The sequence below is a fragment of the Phoxinus phoxinus genome (genome assembly GCF_949152265.1).
Source record: "Phoxinus phoxinus genome assembly, chromosome: 17".
NCBI lineage: Eukaryota > Metazoa > Chordata > Actinopteri > Cypriniformes > Leuciscidae > Phoxinus > Phoxinus phoxinus.
In genome coordinates, this window is record NC_136892.1 from 20,924,448 (window position 1) to 20,951,119 (window position 26,672).

Sequence of the window (26,672 nt, forward strand, 5' to 3'; positions counted from 1 at the left end):
CTATATTCTTCCTCTTTAACAACTTAAAAAATTAAGTTAGACAGAATTATCAATTGTGCAAGGCTAGAAAGGCTAACTTGAGCAGAGTAAATGTTGAAATACACGACACGACACCATTTTCAACAAAAAAACTGAAGCGTTTTTAAGTGTTTTGGCTGTTCATTTACACGGCAAAAACTATACTGTTATTGTCTCTGTGTAAACTTCAAAAACGTGAATTTATGAAAACGGTGGCATCATGCGCATGCCTATTACGTGTTCAGTCTATAAGCGCATATCATTCTTTACTAAATGAAATCGCCAACTACTGGCCTGGCATGAATAATAGTTTTCGCGGATCCGTGTGAGTGGAGACGTTGTTGTCTGTGCTCGAAAATGCAAAAGAAAAGCTTTTCTATTTTTACTTCATTGTCTTGTTTTTAAACAAAGTTAATTTAAGGAAAGATCTGTTCATGTGTAATGTTGGGATTTATGGGGGTTTCTGTTATGTTTTGGAGGTTACCATTCTGGTGAAGAATAGTTGGCAAGAATGGGCTAAAAAGACAACATTAGCCGCATGTATCTGTAAGCCCACAACCATGTCCTGAACATTGGGAGGGATGTTTCTGTCAGTCTTTTAACATTTCTCAAGAAAAATTAATCCATGATAAAATGTTTAGCTTTTTACCATGCTCACTTCCATTATTAAAAATAAAGAGTCACGTTGGAATTCGCGCTCATCTTCAGTGAACAGTAGGACTAGGTAAGCCTATATTAATGATTTCACAGCTTTAAATTTGCTCAATTTTATTTAGTGTAAAAATGTTCCTTCAAAAAATAGAGTACATAGTTTATTACTAGGTAACATTTTATTCCGATGGTCTGCTTTAGACATTCTAACTATAAGTATAACTTTGCAACTACATGTCTAACTCTCTCATTAGAGTATTATAGACTGATTAATATCCGCTAACACTTTATTTTGATGGTCCCCCAACATGCACTCATACTGACCATACTTTGCAACTACATTTCAACTTAATTCTACAAACCTGAACCCTAACACCTTTGGTTTTAAAGTGTAGACTCAATCCACTATTTATTTGATCATTTTTAGTGCTATATTGCACTATATCTGCCTTCACAACACACTGTTAATGTATATTGTATGTGTGTATTGTTCATGCCATGTTTGCTGTATCCTTTCCTTGTTTGCTTGCAAACCATCAAGTCAAATTTCCTTGTTAGCACAACTTTTTGGGAAATAAAAATACATTCTGATTCTATAGCGCATATAGTGTCCCAGAAACAAACAACCAAACAGGAAATCGTGCGTAATTCTAGCTTTTCTGTATTCATGACTGTAGGGAATAATAACGCTATAGTTCATTTCTAACATCATGTGTCTGTGCTGCCATTATACAACTCTGTGGCAACCACCTTGTGAAAATCTTATGCAAGACGCTTTTGTTTGCAAGGATGTGACCCAGTGAATGTGAAATCTGTGAAATGCATGCTATTTGCCTGAACCTTGATAATTTTGGACATTGTGAAAGGAGGTTATTGTTCAACACACATGACCTATGATACACAATCTCACACACACACACACACACACACACACACACACACACACACACACACACACACACACACACACACACACACACACACACACACACACACACACACACACACACACACACACACACACACACACACTCTTTCAGACATCCATTTCATAGACATAAGAACAAAAGTGTAAAAAGATTCATACCGTGGTGTGTTATGTCATTTACATCTAATTTCCAAGTATAGATTAATACATTATGATCTTTTTTATTCTACGTCTCTTGCCAGGGAAATGTTTCACAGCACTTTGTTGAGGTGTATATATTCTCTCAGACTTTTAGAGCCGACAGCTCAGTCCACCTCCTCTCTCAGGTTCAATTGTGATATAAAGGCAGGAATAGCCACATTCCTCTAGTAAAAGGTCACTGTATTCATCGTGCCTCGTACACAAAGATCTAGCATAGAAGCTTTATTAGCTTCCCGCCTCCTGCAATGACCTTCCAGTTGGGCTGCTCAACCAGACACAGGAAGTACGGCCTTTTTCTTTGGTGTGTCCAAGTCTCTCCTCCCCCCAGACAGGAGGTGGATGAGGAACCAGATGTCCCTGCAACAGGATGACCCTCCTTTAAATCGTTATCTCTAATTAGAGTGTTGCAGGTATCGGGCGCTCTGTAGCACACATCACAGGCCTGCAATTCATATGCTAATTACGTAGAAAACCCAACAGGAAATTCTCTAGTCTCCATCGGGAACTTGTTATATGGACGTTTTGGTGATTGCCTACTTGTTCTTCCCAGAGATCCACCTTGATAGACCATGGACATCAGAGCTTATTTTCTCAAGGGAAAAAAATGGTATTTGCTTTTCTAAGATAGTCCAAAATATGTTAGACTGTAGATATGGGATTCATTCAGAAGCCTTGAATTAATGTATATTATAAGTACAATCATTCCTTATACTTTTGCTGTGGAAGATGTCAGATGTCCTCCAACTCATCCGAGCTATATGTGATTGATCCGATTGGATAAAGAGAAGGGATCACATTTATTTACCTATTCCAGTAAGTGTTGGTAAATGAACTCCCCCGGCCCGCTGGGAGGAAACTCCCGTTGCTTTAGCCTATCACATTAGGCTAGCTGAGCAGGAACAAGACAGAGAGAGAGCAGAGCCCACGGGCTTAGGTCAATTCCATTATCAACGATTGAATTGGCTTCCTGTACCGCACTAGGACTAAATATACCAGCTAACGTGCAGCTCCAGGCTGGTTTGCTGGTTTCTAGCGTAAGCGCTAACTGCTTAGCGTGAGAATAGCATTGTGTGTGTTAAGCCATTAAAGAAATATTGAGATATTTGGATTCACACTTAAAATCACATATCATGACAAATTCATCCAGTGGGAGAGTGACAGATACTTTTATGCAAAATATGCGAAATGTGCTTTTATACAAACATTACTGCATATATAATAACAGTAAATGATGCATACATACAACTAACTAACCTTAAACCAAACCCTAACCGTAAGTACAATTAGTTAATAAATATTATTCAGTACTTATTTGGGTAAGTGTAACTGTCACCTTAAATTAAAGTAAACCATAAATTCTGTTTCAAATAAATGCTGTTCTTTTGAACTTTTTTTTTCATTAAAAAAATGTATCACAGTTTCCACAAAAAATATGGTTTCAAGATTTATAATACAATAGAATAATTCCTGAAGGATCATGTGACACTGAAGACTGGAGTAATGATGCTGGAAATTCAGCTTTGCAATCACAGGAATAAATTACATTTTTATTTGAAATTGTAACAATATTTCACAATGTTAATATTTTTGATTAAATATGTGCAGACTTGGTTAGCATAAAAACACATTTTATTCAGCTCTGATGGGAAAGATGGAAAAGTGCCTGGACTGCATCCAAGTGAGCGCACCCCCACAAACCTCATGCAGGCATATAGACGTCATATGTAGGTCGTGACACTCATAGCTTAAGACTCCACAGAACATAATGTATTTCATTATTATTTCTGTCAAACTACTTGCACTTTCACCATATTACCCTCCAGGTTTGGCCAATACCGTCGCTAAAAAAAAATCAGTATTAAATCAATTATGAAGCTGAAACAACCCATTTTTCACTGACAGTGGACTGAGCCGGAAGGGTGATTTAGTTTTATTTTCTCCAGTTCCTGTGTCACATTCCATTGCACACAGCCAAAGGCAAGTCATATAGTGGAGCAATAGGATTTAGCTAAACTGAAGGCCATGAAAACACCATACAGGCCTAACATTCATTCATATGAAGTTCCTGCGTCAGGCCTTTCGAAGAACAGGGTGCCAAAGGGGACAGTACATGTGCAAACAATAAATTAAACATTGGATGATTCCAATGTTTAGTCCTTCTCTTCCTTGTATTTCCAAAACGAATAAAAAAGTTATTAGTGAGATTTTGTCTTGCTCATGGATGAGTTGTTTCATAAAGACTAATAAGCACTACTTAAAAACAATGACAGCACCTTTTTTTTCTCTGTCTTGCGCTTTCTATGAACCGTGTGAACTCAAGCCCTGTGCCGTTTGTCTCGCCGGGCAGCTAGTTCTGTCACGGACCAAAACCGATTCCTCAAAGAGGACCACAACTGTCTATTTAATAGTGTCATTTTTCATCCCAAGAGCTCCTGCTCTCCTGCCTCCTCAATCAGGAGAAGCCATTAATTGAAACTCCATTGGAAAAAAGTCTTATCCGTTTTCTCCATGACTGATGCATTGTCTTAATCAATGTCTGTATGAAATGTGGAACGTGTTCAGACGTGTTTGGCTTTGTTAGCGTGTCCCAATTATCCTTTTATTAGTATATTTGAGTTTTAGTTTGTTTGATTTGTTTTCTTATGTGCTTTTTATTTCAGTTTTAGCATTCAATACTAAAATACTATTAGTATATAGTATTAATTTTCAAAATACGTTTAAGAAAATTCCGCTTTATTTCACCTATTTTTGTTAGGATATATTTCAAATGTCATATTCATGTGGTCAAGCAACTGCCATTGACATAAATTGGAAAATTTAACAGATAATAATACCATGCAGTGAAATCTAACAAAATAAATCCCAAAATATGCATGATAGTGATGACTTGTCTTGTGAAGGGGACTCAATGACATTTTAAACTGCCTTTCCAAATACATTTGCATATATTACAGCATTTTTGCAAATACTTTATAGAAAGTACAAAAATACCCATTCATAGTCTAATGGTCATGCATTGTTATCATTCTCTTGGCAGCACTAGAATCATGTGCTGGACGGCTACAGTATCCTCATATTGTTCCTTAATCCAATCTAGCACATGTGCTGATCGCTCTCCCTGAACCCACCCAATAGGATTTTCTTGACAATTCAATTACTCGGCACAGCCCTTAACCCAGACTGACGCCGGTCGGCTGTTAAAACAACTCAACAGTGCCTACTTTGTTAAGGTTAGCTGAAACAACTCGAATGCAACCCAGTTCAAAGGACCTTGAGTTAGTTCTAACAAGATCCATTGTCACATATTTGCAAGTTGCTAAAAAGATGAGCAATGACAGCGGAAACTATGACTGCTAAAGACTCAACAAAAGCACTCTTGTTATTGTGGCCTTGCACCAATCTTGGACACTAAACAGCAGACATTTTGAGTCTTTAAAATGTTTTAAATCCGGTCTTACAGCTGAACAGCTCCATATAAGACTCAACAAATTGTGATTCAGCAAATAACCTGAAAGCAGACATTTCCTTTTAACTATGCATATACATAATAATATTAAAATAATCCCAAGATGTAAAGCAGTGCTTTGTCAAAATGTTTCGGTAACACTTATCGATAAGGTCTGATTTGTTAACATTAATGTATTGACTAACGTGAACAAACTATGAGCAATACATTAAAAAAGTGTTACCAATGTTTCTTATATTCACATATGAAAACAAGCCGGATCTGACTTGCACATGTCTACAAGGCAACAATATCCTCTTTATTATCTTTGTGCTAGATTAAAACCGAACATTCATTCTTATCATTATTCTTATTGTCAATTTGCAAACGACGTACTGCTCTAAAGCCATTTGTTATGATTTATTTCTGAATTGGCAGTGCCACTGTGTTCTGCAAATTATTCAGATTTGCATTCCAAAGATTACTGTAAGAACATTATATTGCAATCTTTAATAATCCATCAGAAGGAGCAGGCTTCCGTTGCTCCAAAACTTACCGAACAAGCCAATAAATAAAAAGAGCGGCCTATTATGCGTTTCTGACAACTAATTTAGGTTTTAAATGATTAATCAGGATTACTGTCAGTAATTTATCCAGATTTTATATATCCTTAAAAAAACCTGTTTTCAACATTGATAATAATTACAAAAGGGTTTTTTTCTCAGCACTAAATCAGCATATTAGAATGATTTCTGAAGGATCATGTGACACTAAAGACTGGAGAAATGATGCTGCTTTCATCATTCAAAAACAAAAAAAACGTATATATATAAAAACTATATTATCATAAATATATACTTTATATGAAAGTTCTAAAATCTATAAAATGTGTTTGTGTATTATGGTTATGATATTTATATGTTTTATAAACATTTTATTTGTGCATTTATGTATATATATAGGCCTATTATTGTTTAAATATTATATTTCTATTATAATATTGATAAGTCCTATATCTTAATGAATACGTTTCAGGTGTACCAAGGCCTCTGAAAGCATTCTTGCCTTGATACACGTTGGTCTCGGGTGTCTTACCTGTTTTAGAGGTTTCGGCATACCAATTAGTCAGTTTGTTTTGTTAAAGCTCAAACACGCATACTAATATTGTTTATCTGAGTGTTATTTCATGCACTCTTTTGTCCTCTGCGACAGACGCAGGAACTTTGACCATGAACAAAGCATTTTATCCCCATGCCCACAAAATCATGCGGTCTGCATATATTCTGCATTCCTCGTGCCATCCAGACTCTTAAATGAATCAGTACAGTAAATGATGGCTTGTTTATTGCCAGTGAAGGTGTTACTTTTCTCTTTCCTGTCCTGCCCACTGATCAGCTTACACCAACATGGCAAGATGTGTTTGCTTTAGCTCTTTATCGTCTGTTAGGGTAAATCAAAGACAAGGTCGTTATCCCCCCTCCAGTCCCAGCCCAATCCACATTGAGCCCCCTCCTCACATCAGAGTCCTCCATTACCTCCAGCAGAACTGAGTCATCCCGCCTGATGCAGGAACTCTCATCAAGAACTACAAGCCTAAGAGCTCTACGGGCTGGGACTGAGGGCATTATAGTTCAAGCTGCATCATTCGTGCACTCAATAAACCAGTGAGAACATAACGCAAGGCATAATAATCATGTGAATGCCCCGATGTTTTTATTTTAAATTACAAAAAGAGTGTTTTATTAGATTAATATCAAGTCTTAGTGTATGTGGACATTATGGGCACTAAAATTTAAAAAGTTGAATTAACTGATTTCCTTTTTTCTTATTGTTACAAGAAGGTATTTAAAGCCTTTCCATGCATCCACCACCATTACTCTACCCTCTATTTATATATATATTTATTTATTACATGGCTTGGTTGAATTGACCGTTCACAAAGACCCGCCCCCCTTAGTTAGTTACGGTTGCTATGTCCGACAAGCTACGCCGCCGCTCTCACGCCACACCATGTTCCCACGCAGTGAAAAATACATCACGGAGCAGAGAGGACACTGACAACGCGCTGACAGACAGGACAGATCATGTTACTTTTCATTACTTTTGATATTAAACATATTAAACAAAGTCTCACCTTTTTAAAGAAATGTAAACAATAAATACCGTTTTGTGGCTCTTTAATGTGTCTGACAGATCGATGAAGAGCATCAGTTAAAGCTGCTCGTGAACCGATCATCTCTTCCTTCTAGTTCATTTATAGCATCAAAAAAACATGAATGAACATAAGAAGGAATGTTGTTTTAACCGCAGAAAGGCGTCAGTACACTCCGTTTTTCAAGTTCAAATCCTCCCATGTTAATCTACTAACTCTCCTGACGGCTTTGTCGGACAAAATGGCGGATGGCGAAGTATGATTGGTCAGATCACCTGTCAATCAAGCTCCCTGCGAAGGGTCAATTCTAATGTAGAATGCGGTCTGTTATTTCTTGATATCAGACCACTGCTAAGTGTTACACACCGTTGCCATTAAAAACAATGCGTTGCCATGGACACGGTGTTCTTCAATGGAAGCAATACAATCGTTTTTAAATCAATAAACTCCTTTTTAAATCAATATTTTGTGTCAAATTATTGATTTATTTGGTAGGTAGCCATGTAATAAGCAGGATAATGTATACCGCTTCGCGTCGGGTCCCGATCAGCCTGTTTGTGTTGTATTCACTATAACAACCGCTTCGCTATTATCCCTTACTTATAAAGCACATTTCAATACAACCAAGGTTGCCCAAAGTGCTGTACATCAATAAAATAAAATAAAAAAATAATAAAAACAAACATTCAACAAGGAAATTACATTAAAAAAAACGCACACCTAAGAATATATAACCCGGATAATTATAAGGCGTCGTTAATACATTTTAGCAACAATTTAAACCTGTAAATGGTCTGAGCAGATCTAATACAAGAAGACACTGAATTCCAGAGTTTGGGGGCAAACTGATCTCAGTGGGCTCACAGAGAAGTGCCAGTTCACAAATGTCTCCAGGTATTTTGGTGCCAATCCGTTCAAAGACTTAAAGACAAACAATAAATGTTTAAATTCGATCCGGAAACGGACCGGCAGCCATTTGAGAGAAGATAAAATAGGAGTAATAGGATCACGCTTTGGAGTGCCTGTCAGCAATCTCGCAGCTGCATTTTGAACTGTCTGTAGACGGGCTAGGGCTTTCTAACTAACTCCCGCACAGAGAGTGTTACAGTAAAGACAAAAATACTAGCGTGAATAACTTTCTCTCTCTGAAAGAAAGCAAAGGCTTCAGCTTCGCTAAAAGTCTTAAATGAAAAAAGCATGATTTGTCCACAGAGTTGTCATACATATACACACACACACACACACACACACACACACACACACACACAGTTTGTTTTGCTATACTTGTGAGGACATTCTATAGGCGTAATGGTTTTTATACTATACAAACTGTAGGCCTATATTCTATCCCCTTACACTGCCCCTATCCCTAAATCACAGGAAACATTCTGCATTATTACATTTTTAATAAAACATTGTTTTTTTTATGTTTTTAAAGCTATTTGAATTATGAGGACTCATGAAATGTCCTCATTTACCACGTTTAAGTTGTAAAACACATGTCATTATACAAATTTGTGTCCTCATAAATCACATAAACAAGAGCAAACACACAAACATTTTGTTTTTAAATGCTGTTCCTTTGAACTTTCTATTTGGAAAAAAATGATCATGGTTTCTACAAAAATATCACTTGATACTAAAGACTGTAGTAGCGGATGCTAAAAACAACCAGCCTCAGCTTGTCTTTGACTTCAAATGGACACTTCCGGTCGATGAGGCACATGCAAGAACATGATGCAAACACCAGGAGAAATTCTCAAGAAATAGGTGGTGAAGGTTACAGTACTATTATGGTTGTATGCTCTGATTTCCATGGGACAGAGTACAAAAACACCCTCAACAAGATGAAAACAACACCTCAGCAAGAACACATCACCTATGTGACAGATTCTCAAGAGGAAGCTCACCAGTCAAGAAACAACATCTGCTTTCCACCGACCTCTCTCACACTGCGTTATACTTTCTCTTGCTATTATTTGCTCTCTGTTCCTCTTTCTGCACTCCCCAACAGGCTGAGATCATCCAGGACAACACTGTGTGACTGGACAGAAATAGAAAGACTGGCCTGAAAAGCATCTCAACAGCATGCCAATCTAGTAACATTTGGCTAATAAATTGCAACATCCTGCTCTATTTTTCCTGCCTATTATTGTTTCTTTCCACAAGCCATCACAGTAAAGGAATCTTGATTGCTCAACAGTACATCTGGTCCGTGTATATCTCAGTTTAGACACTCTAAAGTCACGTTACCAAAGAGAGAGAGAGAGGGGGGGGGGGGGGGGGTAAAATAGTGCAAACACTTCCTAAATAGTACATTTCTCTTGTTTTTTCAAAGATACATTTACTTAAGAAGCAAAATACATTATTGTTTTCATATAATTGATTTCAAATGTATTATTATTGTTATTAAGCAAAAATCTAACACATTTAGTGAGGTTTATGCTTTTAAACGAAAAAACAACAACAAGCAAACAAAGAAACAAATAAATAAATAAGACAAATGTACTAAGCAAAATACATTATCGTTTTCAGAGAATTGATTTCAAAATGATTATTATTATTATTAAGCGCAAATCTAACACATTTAGTGAGGTTTATGCTTTAAAACAAACAAGCAACAAAATAAACAAATATTTATTTATTTATTTATTTAAGCATAAATCTCACAAAAGTTAATGAGGTCTATGATTTTAAAGTGTAAAAAGAAATAAGAAAAATTAACTTTTTTTATACAAAAACCTAATTCAAGAAAAAAAAATCTCAAAAAAAGACCTTTGCGAATTTGTCTTTCTAGACTTTGTCAATGGACATTTTTTATTTAGAGTTTAAGCATATATCTAAGAAATTATAGAGCTGTATGCTTTAAAAAAAAGTTTATATATTAATAATATTTTTTTATACCCCATTGGCAAATAGTTGTATTTTATTTAAACAAAAATTCAAACAAAAGTTAATGAGGTTTATGCTTTAAAAATAGTATAAAATGTAATACAACATAAACTTAAAGGGTTAGTTCACCCAAAATTGAAATAAATTACCCACCCTTATGTTGTTCCAAATCCTTAAGACCTTTGTTCATATTCAGAACACAAATTAAGATATTTTTGATGAAATGAGAGCTTTCTGACCCCACATAGACTGCAACATTATCACTGCTTTCAAGCCCCAGAAAGATAGTAAAGACATCGATAAAATAGTCCATGTGACTACAGTAGTTAAAATTGTATTTTATGAATTTTTATGGCCAGCAGGTTCTTCCGGGTTCTACGTCAGAATTGGCCGGCTCCTGTGTCAGCATCACATGTATGCGTGGTCCTCACGTGAACAGTGTGGAGGGACAGAAAGCTCTCAGATTTCATCAAAAATATCTTCATTTGTGTTCCGAAGATGAACGGAGATCTTACAGGTTTGGAACCACACGAGGGTGAGTAATTAATGACGTTTTTGGCTGAACTAACCCTTTAATATTCAATTCAAGATCAATTGTTCATTCTTAATATCTAATGCCATTTTGTTGATTTAAATTTAATAAGAAAGATGAATTTAAGCTTGATTAAATGTAAGAAGCAACACTAAAATGATTTTTGCGGTGAGAGAGCAGTGAGGTGAGGATCTGTCTGATCTCTAATGTCTGCTTCCTCTTCTCACACAGAGAGGGAAGGCTTCCTGTGTCTGGCATTTGTCACACTCCTGAGCCAAGGGGAGCTTCAACAGGAAATGAAGGGACACCTTTTTTTTGCCACCCAATATCATCTGTCATAACTGCTCCATTCTAATACTCGCCCAAAACGTCTACGCATCAAAAGCGTGTGTTTGTTTATCTTCTTGATGTTTTTCTATAACCCGGGCCACAGCTACATCATGAGACTTGTGAAGAGTAAACTGGTAACATGCTCAAAAGCAGCAGGATTCATCAGATCCGGTCATGTATCACCACCACTGAGCTGCCGTTCACATTCATAAGAAAGTACCACCGTGCAGTAATGTCTCCATGACCTGCATATTCAAGCAATGTTTTGGAGAAAGCAGCTGATTTGAAAAATCTCCTTAAAGTCTTAAGTCACAATCCCACTGCTGCTCAATAATGCAGCGGGTCTGGCTATAGAACACATGTACTGGGGTGGCAAAGAGATTTTAAGTATGAATGATTGGCTCACAGTAAACCTGCTAACTGCTGATGCAGAATAGCGGATTTCTTGTGAAGAAAGCGTATGTCACAAAACAGCAGCTGTGTTGCAAGCTCATTTTATGTTACAAAAGTTATAAACTGGCCTTCAAAAGTTCAAAAGGGTCAGTACGTTTTTTAAAAGTAATTCATACTTTTATTCAGCAAGGACGCAATCAAATGTGACAGAAAATACATTTCTAATGTTACAAATATTTCAAATAAATGCTGTTTGAACTTTCTATTCAGCAAAGAATCCTGATTTTTTTTAATCATGGTTAACACAAAAATATTAAAGTGCCCCATATATACTCTTTTAAAAATTCCTAATTTTGGAACTTCCTAATCTCCTACAATAGGTTTACATGCTTCCAATGTCAAAAAACGCTTTAATTTTCTCATAATATACATTGGACATCACCTCACTTCTCTGAAGTCTGAAAACGGTTTGTTCGTAGATTCAGTCTCTCTAAGCCCCGCCTTTCCAAGAGCTACTCTGCTCTGATTGGTCTGATGGCTTAGACGGTTGTGATTGGTCTACAGCGTATGTCAGAAACAAAGCATATAGGGACACTTTAAGCAGCATAACTGTTTTCAAGATTGATAATAATAAGAAATGTTTTGAACACCAAATCAGCATATTAGAATAATTTCTGAAGGGTCATGTGACACTGAAGACTGGAGTGATGATGCTGAAAATTCAGCTGTGCCATCCCAGGAATAAATTACATTTCAAAATATATTCAAAATACAAAATGATAAGTTGTAATAATATTTCATAATATTATTGTTTTACTGTATTTGGGTGAGCATAAGAGACTTCTATCAAAAACATTTTAAAAAATCGTATCGACCCCAAATTTTTTAAATGGTAGCATAATTTTTGTAATGCATTCTGCTTCTTGTACAATGTGTAAGCTGTGCGTTTTATATACAGTAGAGGATATACTGTCTATCATTCTGTAAATTGATTCATTACATTTATATGCAGGTCAAAAGTAGCAAGCATGGCAGTTACATGCTGACAATATAAGTTACACATTCGGCTGAATGCTTAAAATAGAAAACGTGAGCTCTACCCTCGCAAACCACTTATGGAAGCAGCTTGAAGTGATGCTCTGTTGCTAAGTAGCAGGTAAAGCTCGTCCTCTTATGCACCCAAGCAAAGCGAGATAGGAGCCGCTTAGCACATAGAAAGCTATCAGGACTACCAGAGGAACTGATCAGCAAGAGGAAAAAATGAGGTCAAGATATGCAAAATGTCTCAAACGAATCCTCTGCAACAGGACATCTACTTTGACAGCACATGGTGATTTTAGTCTGGCATAAAAATGACTGATTTTAAAGAAATAAAGTGGTAATATGAATCTATCTGTCACTTTCCACAAGTCTTGAAACTCCTAAAATGAAGGGGGTTTTCTTTTTCGTTAAGTGGTCTGTGAAAGGAGGTGTTTAACCTTATACATGTGATGTTTTATTTATTTTTTAATAAAAGGTTTGCAATTGTTGCAACCTTGTTATCATAGTTTCAGACAAGCGTACGTACGGTTTAAACCATGATTTGTGATTTGGTTTTTTTCAACAAACACAATGTATAAAAAGAGATGAAAAAGATGGGTAACGGTGTTGAAAATGCATCCTAAATTAAAATTAGTTTGTTTTTAATCAAATGTTGTTTGCCTCACACTATTTATTTTTACAATAACTTTGGTAACAGGGCTCAGTGGATGGACAATTAAAATGAATGTGAACACCACAATTTGTGTAAACATTTTTTTGAAAAATATATAAAAGAAGATTTATTTGTCATCCTGTAATGGTGTAGAAAGGGTCCAAAAGATGTCACTTCTTAAGTGTTGTAATTATTGTCCATTTTTTGTAATGGGGAAACCCATGCAGTAACAGGGAAATGCAAGGCACGGCTAAACATAGTAATAAAAAAAAAATATATATTTTACAATAAACTGAATATTAATTTAAAAAATAAAATATTTCTAAGTATTCTAGTATACCCTATATGTAGAAATTTGTGCCATCCAACATACTCATTAGAATCCAGTAAATAATGTTAGACCGAGGCTGGATCTAATAATCTCCATGCAGCCGAGTTCATGAATGGGGTGACATAGTCATTTAGTTTATGCTGGGCTTGCATGTTTTAATCGGTTTACAAAACAGATTAAAGCTAATGAGGACTTGTGTACCCAGACACAGGCAAACTTTTAACACGTCCACAAAACAGGTTCTGTTGGGATGGATTTTTCAGGAGGGCATGCATCCAATAAGAACGATTACTCCCACAGAAATAATTACAATAATGACTCCAAACAGGAGATATTTGATTTTTAAACCGGAAGCTGCATAATCTAAGACTGCTTGCTAATCTGGTACATCACCCCCCAGATCCGATCATGTGACCTGTGTCTGCATGGCGGGGAAGGGAGGGGAGTGAGGATGATGTCATCTACAAAGATATGATCGCAGGAGATGTGAGACCTACTTCCGTCCTCTGCATCAACAAAATCCCCATCACTCAGCGCTGACATGTGACACGAACAGAGCGCAAAAGGCATGAATAATGATGACACTGATGTCTGAAAAGCAACTAATGACTGTCTGCCCTGAATACTTCATCATACTCTTGCATTCTCCAATCATAACACAACTTGCAGTATGTGACACTCGTGTAGGGGGTACAAGGAAAAGATTTGACTGGAGCTTTCCAGCGCTGAGTTATATATTTTAGGAGCACGTAGCATGTGTAACTGGGGCCAAAGAGGATTCTGCTGAACTACAATATTGGATACAGAGCTATGATAATAATATAAGATACATACGTCCAGGGACTCTTGCTTTTTCCCTTAGCACATACAAATATAGTGTTTGCTCTTTTTATGTTTGGGACACGAAAGGAGATACTGTACAACAAAAGTAAATGGGGACCCCAGTTTTATTGTACACTGTAAAAGTGATCAGTTGATTTATAACTTTAAAAAATGAGGAAACCCATTCAAATTAAGTTAATAAACCATGTGTAATTGAAACAAATAAGTTGTTTGAACTTGAAAATTCCACATAACTTAATTTTTTACTTATGCTTGAAGTTTATGGTATGATTTATGCTGGTATTAGTCAGGTCAACACTTCACCCGTGCCCTAACCCCCATCCTGCCCGGTGACAAGCTACTGCTTTGCTTATGCTTATGCAAAACAGTATGTTTTGAATGTGGATGGGGCGGATGTTGTTTCCGGAGATGCAGACGTGTGTGTGTGTGTGTGCGTGCGTGTCAGATGACACAGGATTAATGAGAGGGCGGTGAGCCATGCTGCTGTTGGTCAGAGCTGAGTTAGTCTGAGGAAACCACAGTGTGGAGGCCTGTCCGCTGGTTTTAACATGCTATGGAAATCAAACAAATGTCTGTGGTTATATTAGACAATGCAACAATGAAAGAAGAAGCTACTAAGTTTCAGCTTTGTCTCTTGGGATATTTTAAAGTTGAGGCATGTCATTTGAGGTACTCAGCTTAATAGGTAGAGACTCTCATTCTGACCATCCTGACACAGCAACACTGGCTCAACCAATGGTGTCTAGTTAGGACGGGGCTATCTGTTTGACTGGCCAATGGCATTCAGCAGCTGATGCTAATAGTGCAGAATTTGCACACTATGACCGAATTGAGACACTAATATGGCTTTAGAGGTTTTAGTATTTCTTATATAGACTTTATTGCTTTCATAATGAACCAACTGTTCAGTGCAACTGATATTAAAGGGACAGTTCACCCAAAAATAAAAGTAGCCATTGACCTCCATAGTATTTTTTATCCTACTATGGAAGTCAATAGTTACCTACATCTGTTTGGTTACAAACATTCTTTAACATATCTTCTATTGTGTTCAAAAGAACAAAGAAACTCACACAGGTTTGGAACAACTTGAGGGTGAGTAAATTGTGACAACATTTAAATTTTTGGGTGAACTATCCATTTAACAAAAATGTTTTCCAGACCTCCTAACAAAGGTAGAGATAAATATGTTTAACTAGCAGATATCATATAGGGAACAAGATGAGCTGTTTCCTCTGAGCACAGTGACTAATTGACCAAACATCAGAATCACTACCCCATGTCCGTAACTCACATTACTTGTGGCTTTGCATTTCCGCCAAGTCATGAGGCCGTTGAAACTCATCAAAACACGAGTTTGCTCAGCTGCCTTTGTTTTTGACATTTTTTATTTATGAACAACCACAGTTGATCACATCCTGAGCCGGAGGCCTCAAATTACATAAGAAGATCATTTTTTCGACACACCTTTAAAGGTTAGTTTACTCAGAACTGCAAATTCTTCAGAATCATTTACTTACCCCCACTTCTTTTTGACAAAATTGACTCATCATTGCACAGACGAAACAAACAAACAAAGCACTGGGATATTTTTTATGTTCCACAGAACGACGTAACGGTGAGTAAATGATGACAACATTTTTGGTTTTGAGGGCTTTATGCGATTACATATTTTACTGCGGTTTTACACTTGACTCGTGTGCCATAACTTTCTGTTTTCTCCAAATTGGATGAATCATGTTCTAGCAATTGGGTGGTGATGACACATTTGCTGAACAATGCAGGAGAACGTTCAGGCCTGGACGTTCATGTTGTTGACACTCAAGTATTGCACAAAAGATGTTTAAAGAGCAAATCATCATGAAATCAGGAATGAACATGAGGAATGAAGTTAGTGGGCTTGCTGGCTATGGACAATTTCCAATGAATAACCCAGTTGGCAACAATGACAACATTATAAAAACAATAACAAACTAGCATGCTCTTTTGCTCTGTTGTGCGCCTTCCTCTTGTGAAATCCTCCAAATTATTGTGTAAGGTAATGCAACTGAGTAACCGTCATATATCACTATTCGACTAGTCATGGCTGAAATTTCAGCTATGGGTGACAGATAAAAAATATATATCTATATGGCCAGGGAAATTATGAAAATGAAACTCCATTTACTCTTAAAATAAAAAGTTCTTGACTCAGTTTTAAAGAACCCTTTATGCCAAAACATTTGATATAATAAGAAACGTCTTAATATTGCATAATACTTTCATGTTTAATGGGTTAATTTATTTATTTTTCTAGTGACAGTATGTTTTATTCATGAACATTTTTTTTTAATAAAACTAAATTCATAAGCATCTGACAGAACCCTTTCTATATAAAACGTTTCCTCTAAGAGTGTATAATCATATAGTTGGATAGGAAAATTAACAGATTAACCTATTAACTTTTAAATGGGAAAATAATCCTCTTCCTGAATTAGTTGTTGTTCATTTCAAACTATTCAGTATTTTGGCCTAAAATCATCTGTCACATGATCTAGACCAGTCAAATCCTTGAAAACCATGAACCGAACTACTGTATGCATACAAAGAAAAACCGCGCAGAGTCAGGCACAAGTGACAGTCTCTGAACTGACAGGACATTCTCAAGGGAGCATCTTCCCGTTGTACACACAGGAAATGGCTAAATGGGTTGAATACGCAGGGGTATGTATGTTTAATGAATGATTTGAAGATAGAGAGCACAGGACTCTTGGGTGGGACCAGTATAATGAGGTCGACCGTGTTCTATCGAATGACTCATGTTCCATACCCCAGGACTAAACCACTTCCTGTTTGCCACATGAGTACAAATGGTAGGCTACATATGAAAAAGCATAGCTATAATGCTCAGATTAAAACATCCTTCTCTCCATACTATATGAACATGCATGAAATCAGCCTCACTCCCAACCCGCTATCAATCCTCACACATAAACACACATCACAGATGTGGTGGTGAGTTTGACGTCAAGCGCTCGGCTCAAAGTGGCTGCTCCTCCCCTGCGCAGAGTCACCACATCATCCTTTTGCAGTTTCTTCATGTGCCATCGCTTCGTTGCTATGACAGCTATGATTTACCCATGGTCCCCGTGATAACGCAGAGCACTACACACATGCACTGAGCTGCCATGGCGACAGGCCACATGGCTTCTCCAAGAATCGTCACCAACTCCTTTCCACTCCGAGACATTCAAATCTCTATACATTGTCTAGAGCAAGGGGTTTTCAAACCTTTTGATATCACGGACCCCCAAATATGTTGGACCCCATTGCTAATTCTCATTTATACAAAGTTCTGTCATCTAGATGTGAAGGCTGATAGGTCCTTAACTCAGGGCACAGCTGTTCGGTTTCTGCTGTATCAGCAGCCATTGAGCTCGCTGCTCAACCTTTAGAGCACTTCAGAGACCCTCCACCTTCCCCAGCTCCACCTGTATAGATCTGCTACGGGTAATTCATGTATGCTATATTGTGCAGCAGCAGCAGCATTTCTTACTTGTTTACAGCAGCAGCATTTCTTACTTGTTTACAGCAGCGTCATGCATGTCTTGCCAGTAGTAAGTCCTGTACTTGCTCTGCAGCAGCAATAACCAACCGCAGCAAATCTGTTCCGCAAAGACCAAACATATCAACATTGTTATACATTACCATGCCAAAACCCTCAGATAGTTGTCATGACAAAAAGAATAATATTACCTTGCTTATAATGTGGTCTAGATCACATTGACATATCATTTAATTTTGAAACCGGTCTATATATTTTCCAAACAAAACAACTGCCTTAAGAAGATATCTACACATTTGATCTAATGAAATGGACACAGCAAGAAAATATAAGATTTTTACACTTTTTATAAATAAATGGCATAAATAGACTAGACTAAAATCACTTAGCAGTAAAAATTCTTTAACACTCCACAATTTGATTTAGAAAGTGTTAATGAATTGTTTTCAGTCACAAATGAATGCGAAGCCATGCACGTTCACAGCTTTGCTGGAGCAGAGGGGGGAAGGGAGGATGTGTCATATGATAACGTTAACACATCTATTGGATAGAGAACCTTCCTATCTATGCTCAACTGAAGCAATGATGGCAAAGCACTATGCAAATACAGGCGTCTCATGAACAAGCTTGTGTTAAATCATGCAAATATTTTAAATTCGAGATCCGGAGGAACTGAAAAACACAGCATGTTTTAAAATGCAAAGCCATTCCTTCAAATCCACACATAGTGATGGAAGCAATAATAAAAAATAAAAAAGTAGGCCTATTATGTTTAAGTTGTTGTAATTGGTTGTTGGGAATGTAACTGGAAAACTTTAGAAATAATGTGTTTTAAACATACAACTAAAACTAAGCGCCATTAGGGCAGATAAATCATATAAAGTGTTGTTTTTTGTTTGTTTAACAAATGTTTCTTTCATTTTACAGATGAGATCTGAAATAAGTAAACCCCACCAGAGGAAGCTCAGCATTTGAAGGCTTATCTTTACTGATAACCATGTTAACTAATTAACTAGGGGCTTTCTTAATCCCATGAGTCAATGAAGAACTCACCCACATGCCTCCATCAAATCAGACAGGCTCTTAAAACCCCCTGTAGGGAAATGATAATTAATCAGCAATAATTAACTCTTTGCACATAGCAAGACCAGAGAATAGGCTATATCCAGTTGCCAGAACATTATCGTGAATATGAATTAGCCTACATGACGGTGATCAGATTACAGTTCCTAATAGTAGGCCTATTGATTTAATTAGGCAATAAAATAATTGAATATCAAGGTAGCCTACTCAAAGTCTTACCATTTTTTGAAAAGCATAGGCATACTTACCAACGATGGAAACCACACGATGTGTGTGTAAAAAAAAAAAAAAAAAAAAAAAAAAAATCCTATATGATCTAGGCTATTCGACAAAGGACAAACAAACCAGGCTATTCACAGCAGGCCTGATACACAACACTGGTTGTGGATAAAAAAGGATATGTGGATATGTTTTACACGACATAAAATAAAACCTAAAACACTTTAATATCATACAGAAGCAACAATATACAAAGAATAACTATCTGCCTACCGCACCGTTTTCAATAGGCTAAATAATTAGATGGTTCGCAAAGAGAACTATGGGAACTCCCCTTTTTCAATAATTTCACTTTTAACTTATAAAAAAGCCTGAAAAAAGTATTTAAAAATATAATAGGCTAGCTTATAATTTTCCCTTAAATTATGACAATTCATATGTGCTTCTTCTAAACGCTTACAAAAACAATAGGCTATTTAGGCCTACATGTCCAATAAATATATAAATATAATTTAAATATTTTACAGTTAACTAATTAACAGATTTTATACTATATTTGTTATATTCTTGTTCCAATAACATTTTGTACACAGTGAATTCGTGTTTACAAGCGCTTTATGTGTCGAAGTTTTGCCGTGGGTGCCTATCATCCATGTTAATGGATCCTCTTTTCACATATTGTTTACTTTAGACTTTCTTCACATTTAATTTCAGCAAACTGTTTCGTCGTCACAAACGAAATATTCGATGGCTGAATTCTGGTTTAGAAGGTGACGGCGGTCACCATCGATCGTCGCTGACTCTCTTGAATGAAGAGCGCCTGTGAATGGAGCTCGTAGAAGACGTCATCTCCATTGTGACGTCGCGATCCTTTTATGGAGCGATCGTCTGAAGCCCATTCATAAAACGGAAAGAGAACTGCCTCTGGTAGTAAAGCTCTCAGGAGGGTAACACAACATTACACTGCGCACTGGCAACGCTGGATTTGACGTATTCTTTTCATTAAACCACAATTTGGCCGTGACCAGTCCCCATCGGAGGAGGAAAATGGTCACAATGGACGAACTTAGTGAAATGGATTGCAGCGTTTTGAAGAGGTTGATGAAGGACGACAGTGCGAAATGTCTTCTTTTGGACTGCAGATCGTTCCTAGCGTTTAGCGCAGGTCACATTCGCGGTTCCGTAAATATTCGCTGTAACACGATAGTTCGGAGGCGAGCGAAAGGCTCCGTTAGTTTGGACCAGATTCTGTCCGGTGACGACGAAGCGAGAGCCCGTCTAAAATCAGGGCTGTACTCCGCCGTGATCTTGTACGATGAGCGGACCTCCGATGCAAACAATATGAGAGAAGACAGCACAATCACCCTCGTACATAACGCTGTGTGTAGGGATACATACAGGACAGAAGTCTATCTGCTAAAAGGTAAATTCAAATTTACACTACACGAAAAAAAAAAAAAAAACTGTGTTATTGTTTTTCTTGATGCAACTGTATTATTTGAAATAAAGCTGCATGCTCTGAAATATCTGTTGTGGATGTTTTGACTGGTTAAATCTAATGTCTGCTCTAAGAATAAGATAATGATGTAATGTATTCCCTCCTGGAAAATCCAGCTTAAGATAGTAGCTGTTTTTGGAACACGTTAGCTGGTCTAAGCTGGTCCAGGCTGGCCATTTGCTGGTTGACCAGCTAACATGTTCCAACTTGACCACCTTGAGCTGTTTGACCATCTAGAAACCAGCTCCCACATTCTGAAGAGAACATTCACACCTTGACAATAATTTCCTGTTCATAGACACAAACCAACTATTAAATATGCCTCACATTTTTTAATAGAGATTCCTGCATTTTAGAAATGTATGCCCTTTTTAGTGAGTTAAATTGCGAGGCTTGGTAATAATTTAAGGCTGTCTATTTTTATTCAAAATGTTATACGGCTTGCCTGAAAAGAGTGGGCCTAAATTAAAATATCTGTTTTTTTTTAGTGTTTTTTTTTTTTTTAGATTATAATGGTTAAGTTACAAGTGATCAGTCATTTACTGCATTATCTTTGTGTTCTTGAAATGTGAAAATTGTGTTAAGGTGGTATCTTAAGTGTAAGTGCAACCTGACCTCAAAACAATAAAAAAAAATATATATATCAGATTTAAAGACCAATTAAGGGCAAATAAAATTTGGTTAGATGATTCAAGCTGGTCTGGCTAGTCCTAAAACCCCTTTAAACGTCCAACAGTTCAGCAGTTTATATTTGATATTTAAGCTGGATACAGTTTGGACAAATGCATTAACATGTTTGTTTTTTCTTCTTCACTTTATAGGAGGCTACGACAGATTTTCCACACAGTATCCCGATTACTGTTTGAAAACCAAAACACTGCCCGTATCCAGTCCTCAGTCCAGTGTGGAGACCAGCTGCACCTTCTGCGCAACTCCCCAGCATGACCAGGTAACTACATTAGCAGCGCTGGATACTTTGAGGTCAGCTAATGGGCAGCATTGTGTAACATTAAACGTCCTGTTGACTGCTGTCATCCGCTGCTCTTTCCGGCTGATATATCAGTACTTTTGAGTGCGCTCGTCCGGCCTTCCTCTGTAACGGGGGTGTACTGTGTCAGACACTCCAGTACGCTTCAGTGTTGATTCCCACATCGATCACTTCCTGTCTCTACAGCTTGTTAAGCAGGCCACCAATGACATAACAGCGGGCCAAATCAATACGAATTTCCCGAATAAATAAACAGGACATTTTTAGAGTGACCTTTTTATAGCAAATAGAGCTGTAAGTGGACTGATGTTGTAATCTGTTATAAATGCTTCTCATCATTTATTGAGAAGGACCTGTGATTTTACGAATATAAGGACAAACTAATTAAACCATTCAGATTTAAATCAACGAATGCATTTCTTATTATTAAAATACATTAAATATGTAATTTTATTAATTAAGTTTTTGTCCCTTTTTTGTTACAGGGTGGGCCTGTGGAAATCCTCCCCTTTTTATTTCTTGGCAGTGCTCTCCATGCGTCTAAAAAGGACATGCTAGATCGTATGGGCATTTCTGCTCTATTGAATGTATCTTCAAACTGCCCAAACCATTTTGAAGGGGATTACCAGTACAAGTGTATCCCGGTGGAAGACAACCATAAGGAGGACATCAGCTCTTGGTTCATTGAAGCCATTGAATTTATAGGTAAGATGATTTTTTATTTATTTAAAAAAATTATATATATATATATATATTTTTTTTTTTTTATGTATGCATGTATCTATGTATGTAAATTGGGGTTTGGATGGTTAGGGGCGGTGTAACCGTTGGTCCGTAAATTAGTCTTGGTCGTTGTAGGTCCTTTTAACTGCAAATTACATGCATTTAATCAGCAATTAAAACGTTGATCTGCATTGCAGAGCTTTTGGAACATTTACACCCTCCTTTTTAGGCTAGCACCCATTACAATAGCTCAGCTTGGTCATTTATGCAAGTAGCATAAAGAAGCTTGAAGAATATGTTTGAATGCGTTTTGATATATAGATAAACGCAACGATGAAAATGAAAGGCCCACGTCAAAGGTGCAAAATACGGGAGGAATGCTGCGGTATGGGCGGGTCTTCCTTATAAAAGGGTTTCCGCAACTGAGGGAGGTTGGGGGGGGGGGGGGGGGGGGGGATCCTGTATATCCAATTTCAGCTCAGCATCCTCTGCACTAAAGCTAGGCCCACAAGAAGGCTTGCCGCATTTGATCGCACCGTCCTAGGTGTGTGTGTGTGTGTGCTTGTATGTATGCGTCAGAGTGCAGAGCTTAGGGACCAGAGTCTGACTCATCCTCCATTCAGGGGTGCCTTGATACTGGAGTTACCTCAGATCTGGGTGTGTATGGCTGTGCAAAGGCATATATGCAGACAGTCAAGTACACACGTAGAAAGACATCTGACTAAGGTTTTGATATCGAGATTATTTTCTCTTTGTTCCATGCACGTCATTTCTTTGTTAATTAGCAGCTTATTGGTTCTAGCAGGAGGTGTCTGTGTTTGAGTGTGAATTCCACCCCAGACCATTTGGTTGAGTGTTTGTTGTCCAACTGTGACTATCAGCTTTTTGAATGTGTAATAACCAGTTATACATGTATTTCTAGAAATGCATTGTCCTTGTGATTGGGTGTTTTGAGTGGTAATAATACACACGGATCATTGTGTATATCAAACTGTTAAACTAGCAGGGATATTATAGTTTTGAAAATGTATTATTTTATGATTTCATTTTAGCGACGTTTTATTTTAATATAATTGTTCATTTATTTTATTTGCATGTTTTCATAAATAACTAATCGTTTAGATTTTATTGATTGCTTGTTTTGCATGTCAATCAGAAATCCTCTTGTCTGATTGGATAGGCTTTTTTAATTCTAGTGACGCACAGGAGATGATTAAATCCATTGTTGATTGAAAAACACTTTACTTTCTCACTGTAAGTTAATACAGTGTAATAATAACAATTTGGTTGACCTTCATAGTCAGTCTAGTTTTTACCGTTCAATCTCCAGACATGTTTCAAGCACACATTTCAAATAGTGTTTTATCCAACTAGTGATTGTGAGATTGCAGCCTGAACTGAATGTAATGAGACATAAAATAATGGCAAGAAAAACATTTTGTGTTGAGTTCCATTCGAGGGCTGCATGCAAAACCAAAAGTGACCCATGCCACGATCAGCATAGTTTGATTCACAAAAACTTGAGTTGTCTGCGTCGGTTTATTTAATGAATAGCTAGTTCTAAAAGATGAACTAAGTCAGGTTCTTTTTCGAATCAGTCTGACTAATTGTTTGCTGAGTGAATCCTTCAGAGCGGTTTTCGAATCAACATATGCCTCATTGCTTTCAATGATGTTTCAAAAAGTTCACTGCGTATGCGGTAAGATGACTCATCTGAGCTTTATCTGTGCTTAACGAACCTCTCTACTCTTTCCTCAGACTCTGTCAAAGATTCCAACGGCCGCGTTCTGGTGCACTGTCAGGCCGGCATCTCGCGGTCGGCCACTATCTGCCTGGCGTACCTGATGAAGAAGAAGCGGGTGCGTCTGGAAGAGGCCTTCGAGTTCGTGAAACAGCGGCGCAGCATCATCTCCCCCAACTTTAGCTTCATGGGTCAGCTCCTGCAGTTTGAGTCGCAGGTCCTGGCCACTTCCTGTTCTGTAGAGGCCGCCAGCCCTTCCGCCACTCTAGGCCCCAAGTCTTCCTCCACCCCCACGTCACCCTTCATCTTCAGCTTCCCCGTGTCAGTGGTGGCGCACAGCCAGCCCAGCAGCCTCGCGTACCTACAGAGTCCCATCACAACATCACCAAGCTGCTGATACACCGCTGGACTCGGAAAAAACTGCACGCGCACACCGGGAAGAGCCAATTCCTCTGACGTGCTTCACTGGTAACCGGCCATCATCAAACTCACCCTCCGGTCTTTACTGCGCATTAATATCAGAAGAATAAGTCATAATATCCCGTGGGGACAGTTCATCTCCTCCATTTCCTGTGGTCCACTTCCAAAGACTTTTCATTTGCAGGAGGTCCATCGACCCTGACAGGTTGTTCACGTCGCATCTGGACTTCCCATTTATCACTTCCTCTTTCGCCGGCCTTCCTGAATTCCTTTAATAGAGACCGCCGTGGCATGACCTTTGGCAGGAAGTGTCTTTCATCAAGTTCGTTTAGCATTTGTCAGTGCCTTGTACAGAGAAGGTACAAAAACACTTTTACTCACCTTTCCTTCGGACTGATCGCGAACGAGACGTTCAAAACATTTCAATCTGCAATACAGATCCCGTTCCTGTCACAGATCAGAGCAATAGCCTGTTTCTCCTTCCTCCCAGTCGCCACCAAAGCACTGTATGTTCTGTTTTCTTTTGTTATATTGTTTGATCACGATTTTAAACGTCTGATTTTCTTTGCCAATTTGTACCGAGGAGATCTTATGAATTATTTCTGCTGTATGCCTTACCAACAATGACTGTGGCGTTCTTCCGCATGGAATGTTCTCATTAATAGACTATTTAAGGAATGGTGTAGGATGATGCTGGGTTGTACACTGAACATTTTTACACTGGAAGTTGGGAATGGGATTATTGGGAAGCCACTTTCCTATCAATTTGTCAATTTGCTTTTTATTATTCCCCTTTGAGAAGCTCTGTGAGGGAAACTTGAAGAGTCCATATAGCAGATTGTATGTGTATGTGTGTTGGGACCTACTTCTTTTTTTATGAGATTGTGGGCACCTTTTATAGCACTTTTAAGTGATGCAAAATTTATTTGAGGTTTGTTTTTAGCACCTCGCCGGAATTGAAGTTATAACCAAGCAGCGTTTTTTTGGCATATTACATGGTCTGTTTGTCTGTCAATCACTGATGAGATGAATGCAATAATTTTTACTGTACTTGTGAAATGTTATTGTCTGACGGCTCATGGCAATAATCATTCAGAGGGTTCTGATTTTTTTTTAACCCTACCATGTTCTGTTGTATTATATGTACATTTTATTTATCTCACGATTGTCATTGTTAAATATAAACTGTGTTCTCTAATGAAAGTGTGGCGTGATTTAATTGTATAGAAGAACAAAATCTACAGATCTACAGGATCATATTTTGCTCTATAGCAGTATGCCTGTAAGTAGCCTAATATTGCAATAATTTTGTAAAATGAATAGAACATGAGCCATCTCATTATTTCTTCCATGGACTAAGAAAAGATATAAAAGAATAGAGCGCGCTATTATGCAGGAGAAGTGATTTAGCTTTTATCTGATAAATGAGGGTAGAATTCTGAATAGGTTCAATAGAAGTTATTTTTGAAGAGCCACAGCGCCCTCTAACGTGTGTTCTGTTAGCTGCATTCACGTCATGGTCAATTTTCTGACTCAAACCATTCCCACTTATTTAACGAGAAGTTCGCTGGAAAACAAAACACTGGTGTGTTCCTTGATCATATTTTTCCACCTAACCATCCGACACACTGTAGCTAAACTGTAAAACGTTTAAAGCAAAACATTTTTTTTTGTAATTGCAATTTTGCTTCAGAGTGTCATTAATTAAATGTGATAAATTAGGTAAAAACTGAAATTTACCACAGCAACAAATCACACAAACATGGACACACCTATTTTTTGGTCACATTTAAAGCATCACAATTATCAACATTTTTTGCTAAGCAATCGTAAAGATTTAAAATGAATGATGTTAGTAGCCGAATGTAAATGGAGTAGGCTAGCCTGCTTTGGGAAACTGTCGAACAGGGTTGCCCGCGTTTGACCAATGAATCTCCATATTAATTTCATGACCTTTCCAGTCATTTATGACTGCATTGTGATTTTTAATTCAGACCGATTCACTATAATGAATTATTCAGACAATTATATGAAGACGTCCGAATGA

At 37.5% G+C, this 26,672-nt stretch overlaps 2 protein-coding genes across 2 annotated transcripts in view; one reads left to right on the forward strand and one right to left on the reverse strand.

Moving 5' to 3' along the window:
- LOC306984359 (5-hydroxytryptamine receptor 4) overlaps nt 1-18,032 on the reverse strand; it is a 73,095-nt gene extending 55,063 nt beyond the window's left edge. The window contains exon 1 of the mRNA XM_079585650.1: nt 17,971-18,032. The gene's annotated coding sequence lies outside the window, so the exon portion shown is untranslated. The remainder of the gene's footprint in view (nt 1-17,970) is intronic.
- A 2,265-nt stretch (nt 18,033-20,297) lies between these two features.
- dusp4 (dual specificity phosphatase 4) lies at nt 20,298-25,821 on the forward strand. Its single transcript, XM_079585653.1, has 4 exons — nt 20,298-20,678; nt 21,575-21,702; nt 22,227-22,446; nt 24,223-25,821. The coding sequence occupies exons 1-4, from the start codon at nt 20,303-20,305 to the stop codon at nt 24,600-24,602; spliced, it is 1,104 nt and encodes a 367-aa protein (XP_079441779.1). The 5' UTR covers nt 20,298-20,302; the 3' UTR covers nt 24,603-25,821.
- The last annotated feature ends 851 nt before the right edge of the window (nt 25,822-26,672 follow it).

Coding starts and splice junctions, on each gene's coding strand:
- dusp4 (XM_079585653.1), top strand. CDS start 20,303: ATGGTCACAATGGACGAACTTAGTGAAATGGATTGCAGCGTTTTGAAG. Junction 20,679..21,574: donor AGAAGTCTATCTGCTAAAAG/GTAAATTCAAAT, acceptor TTCACTTTATAG/GAGGCTACGACAGATTTTCC. Junction 21,703..22,226: donor CAACTCCCCAGCATGACCAG/GTAACTACATTA, acceptor TTTTTGTTACAG/GGTGGGCCTGTGGAAATCCT.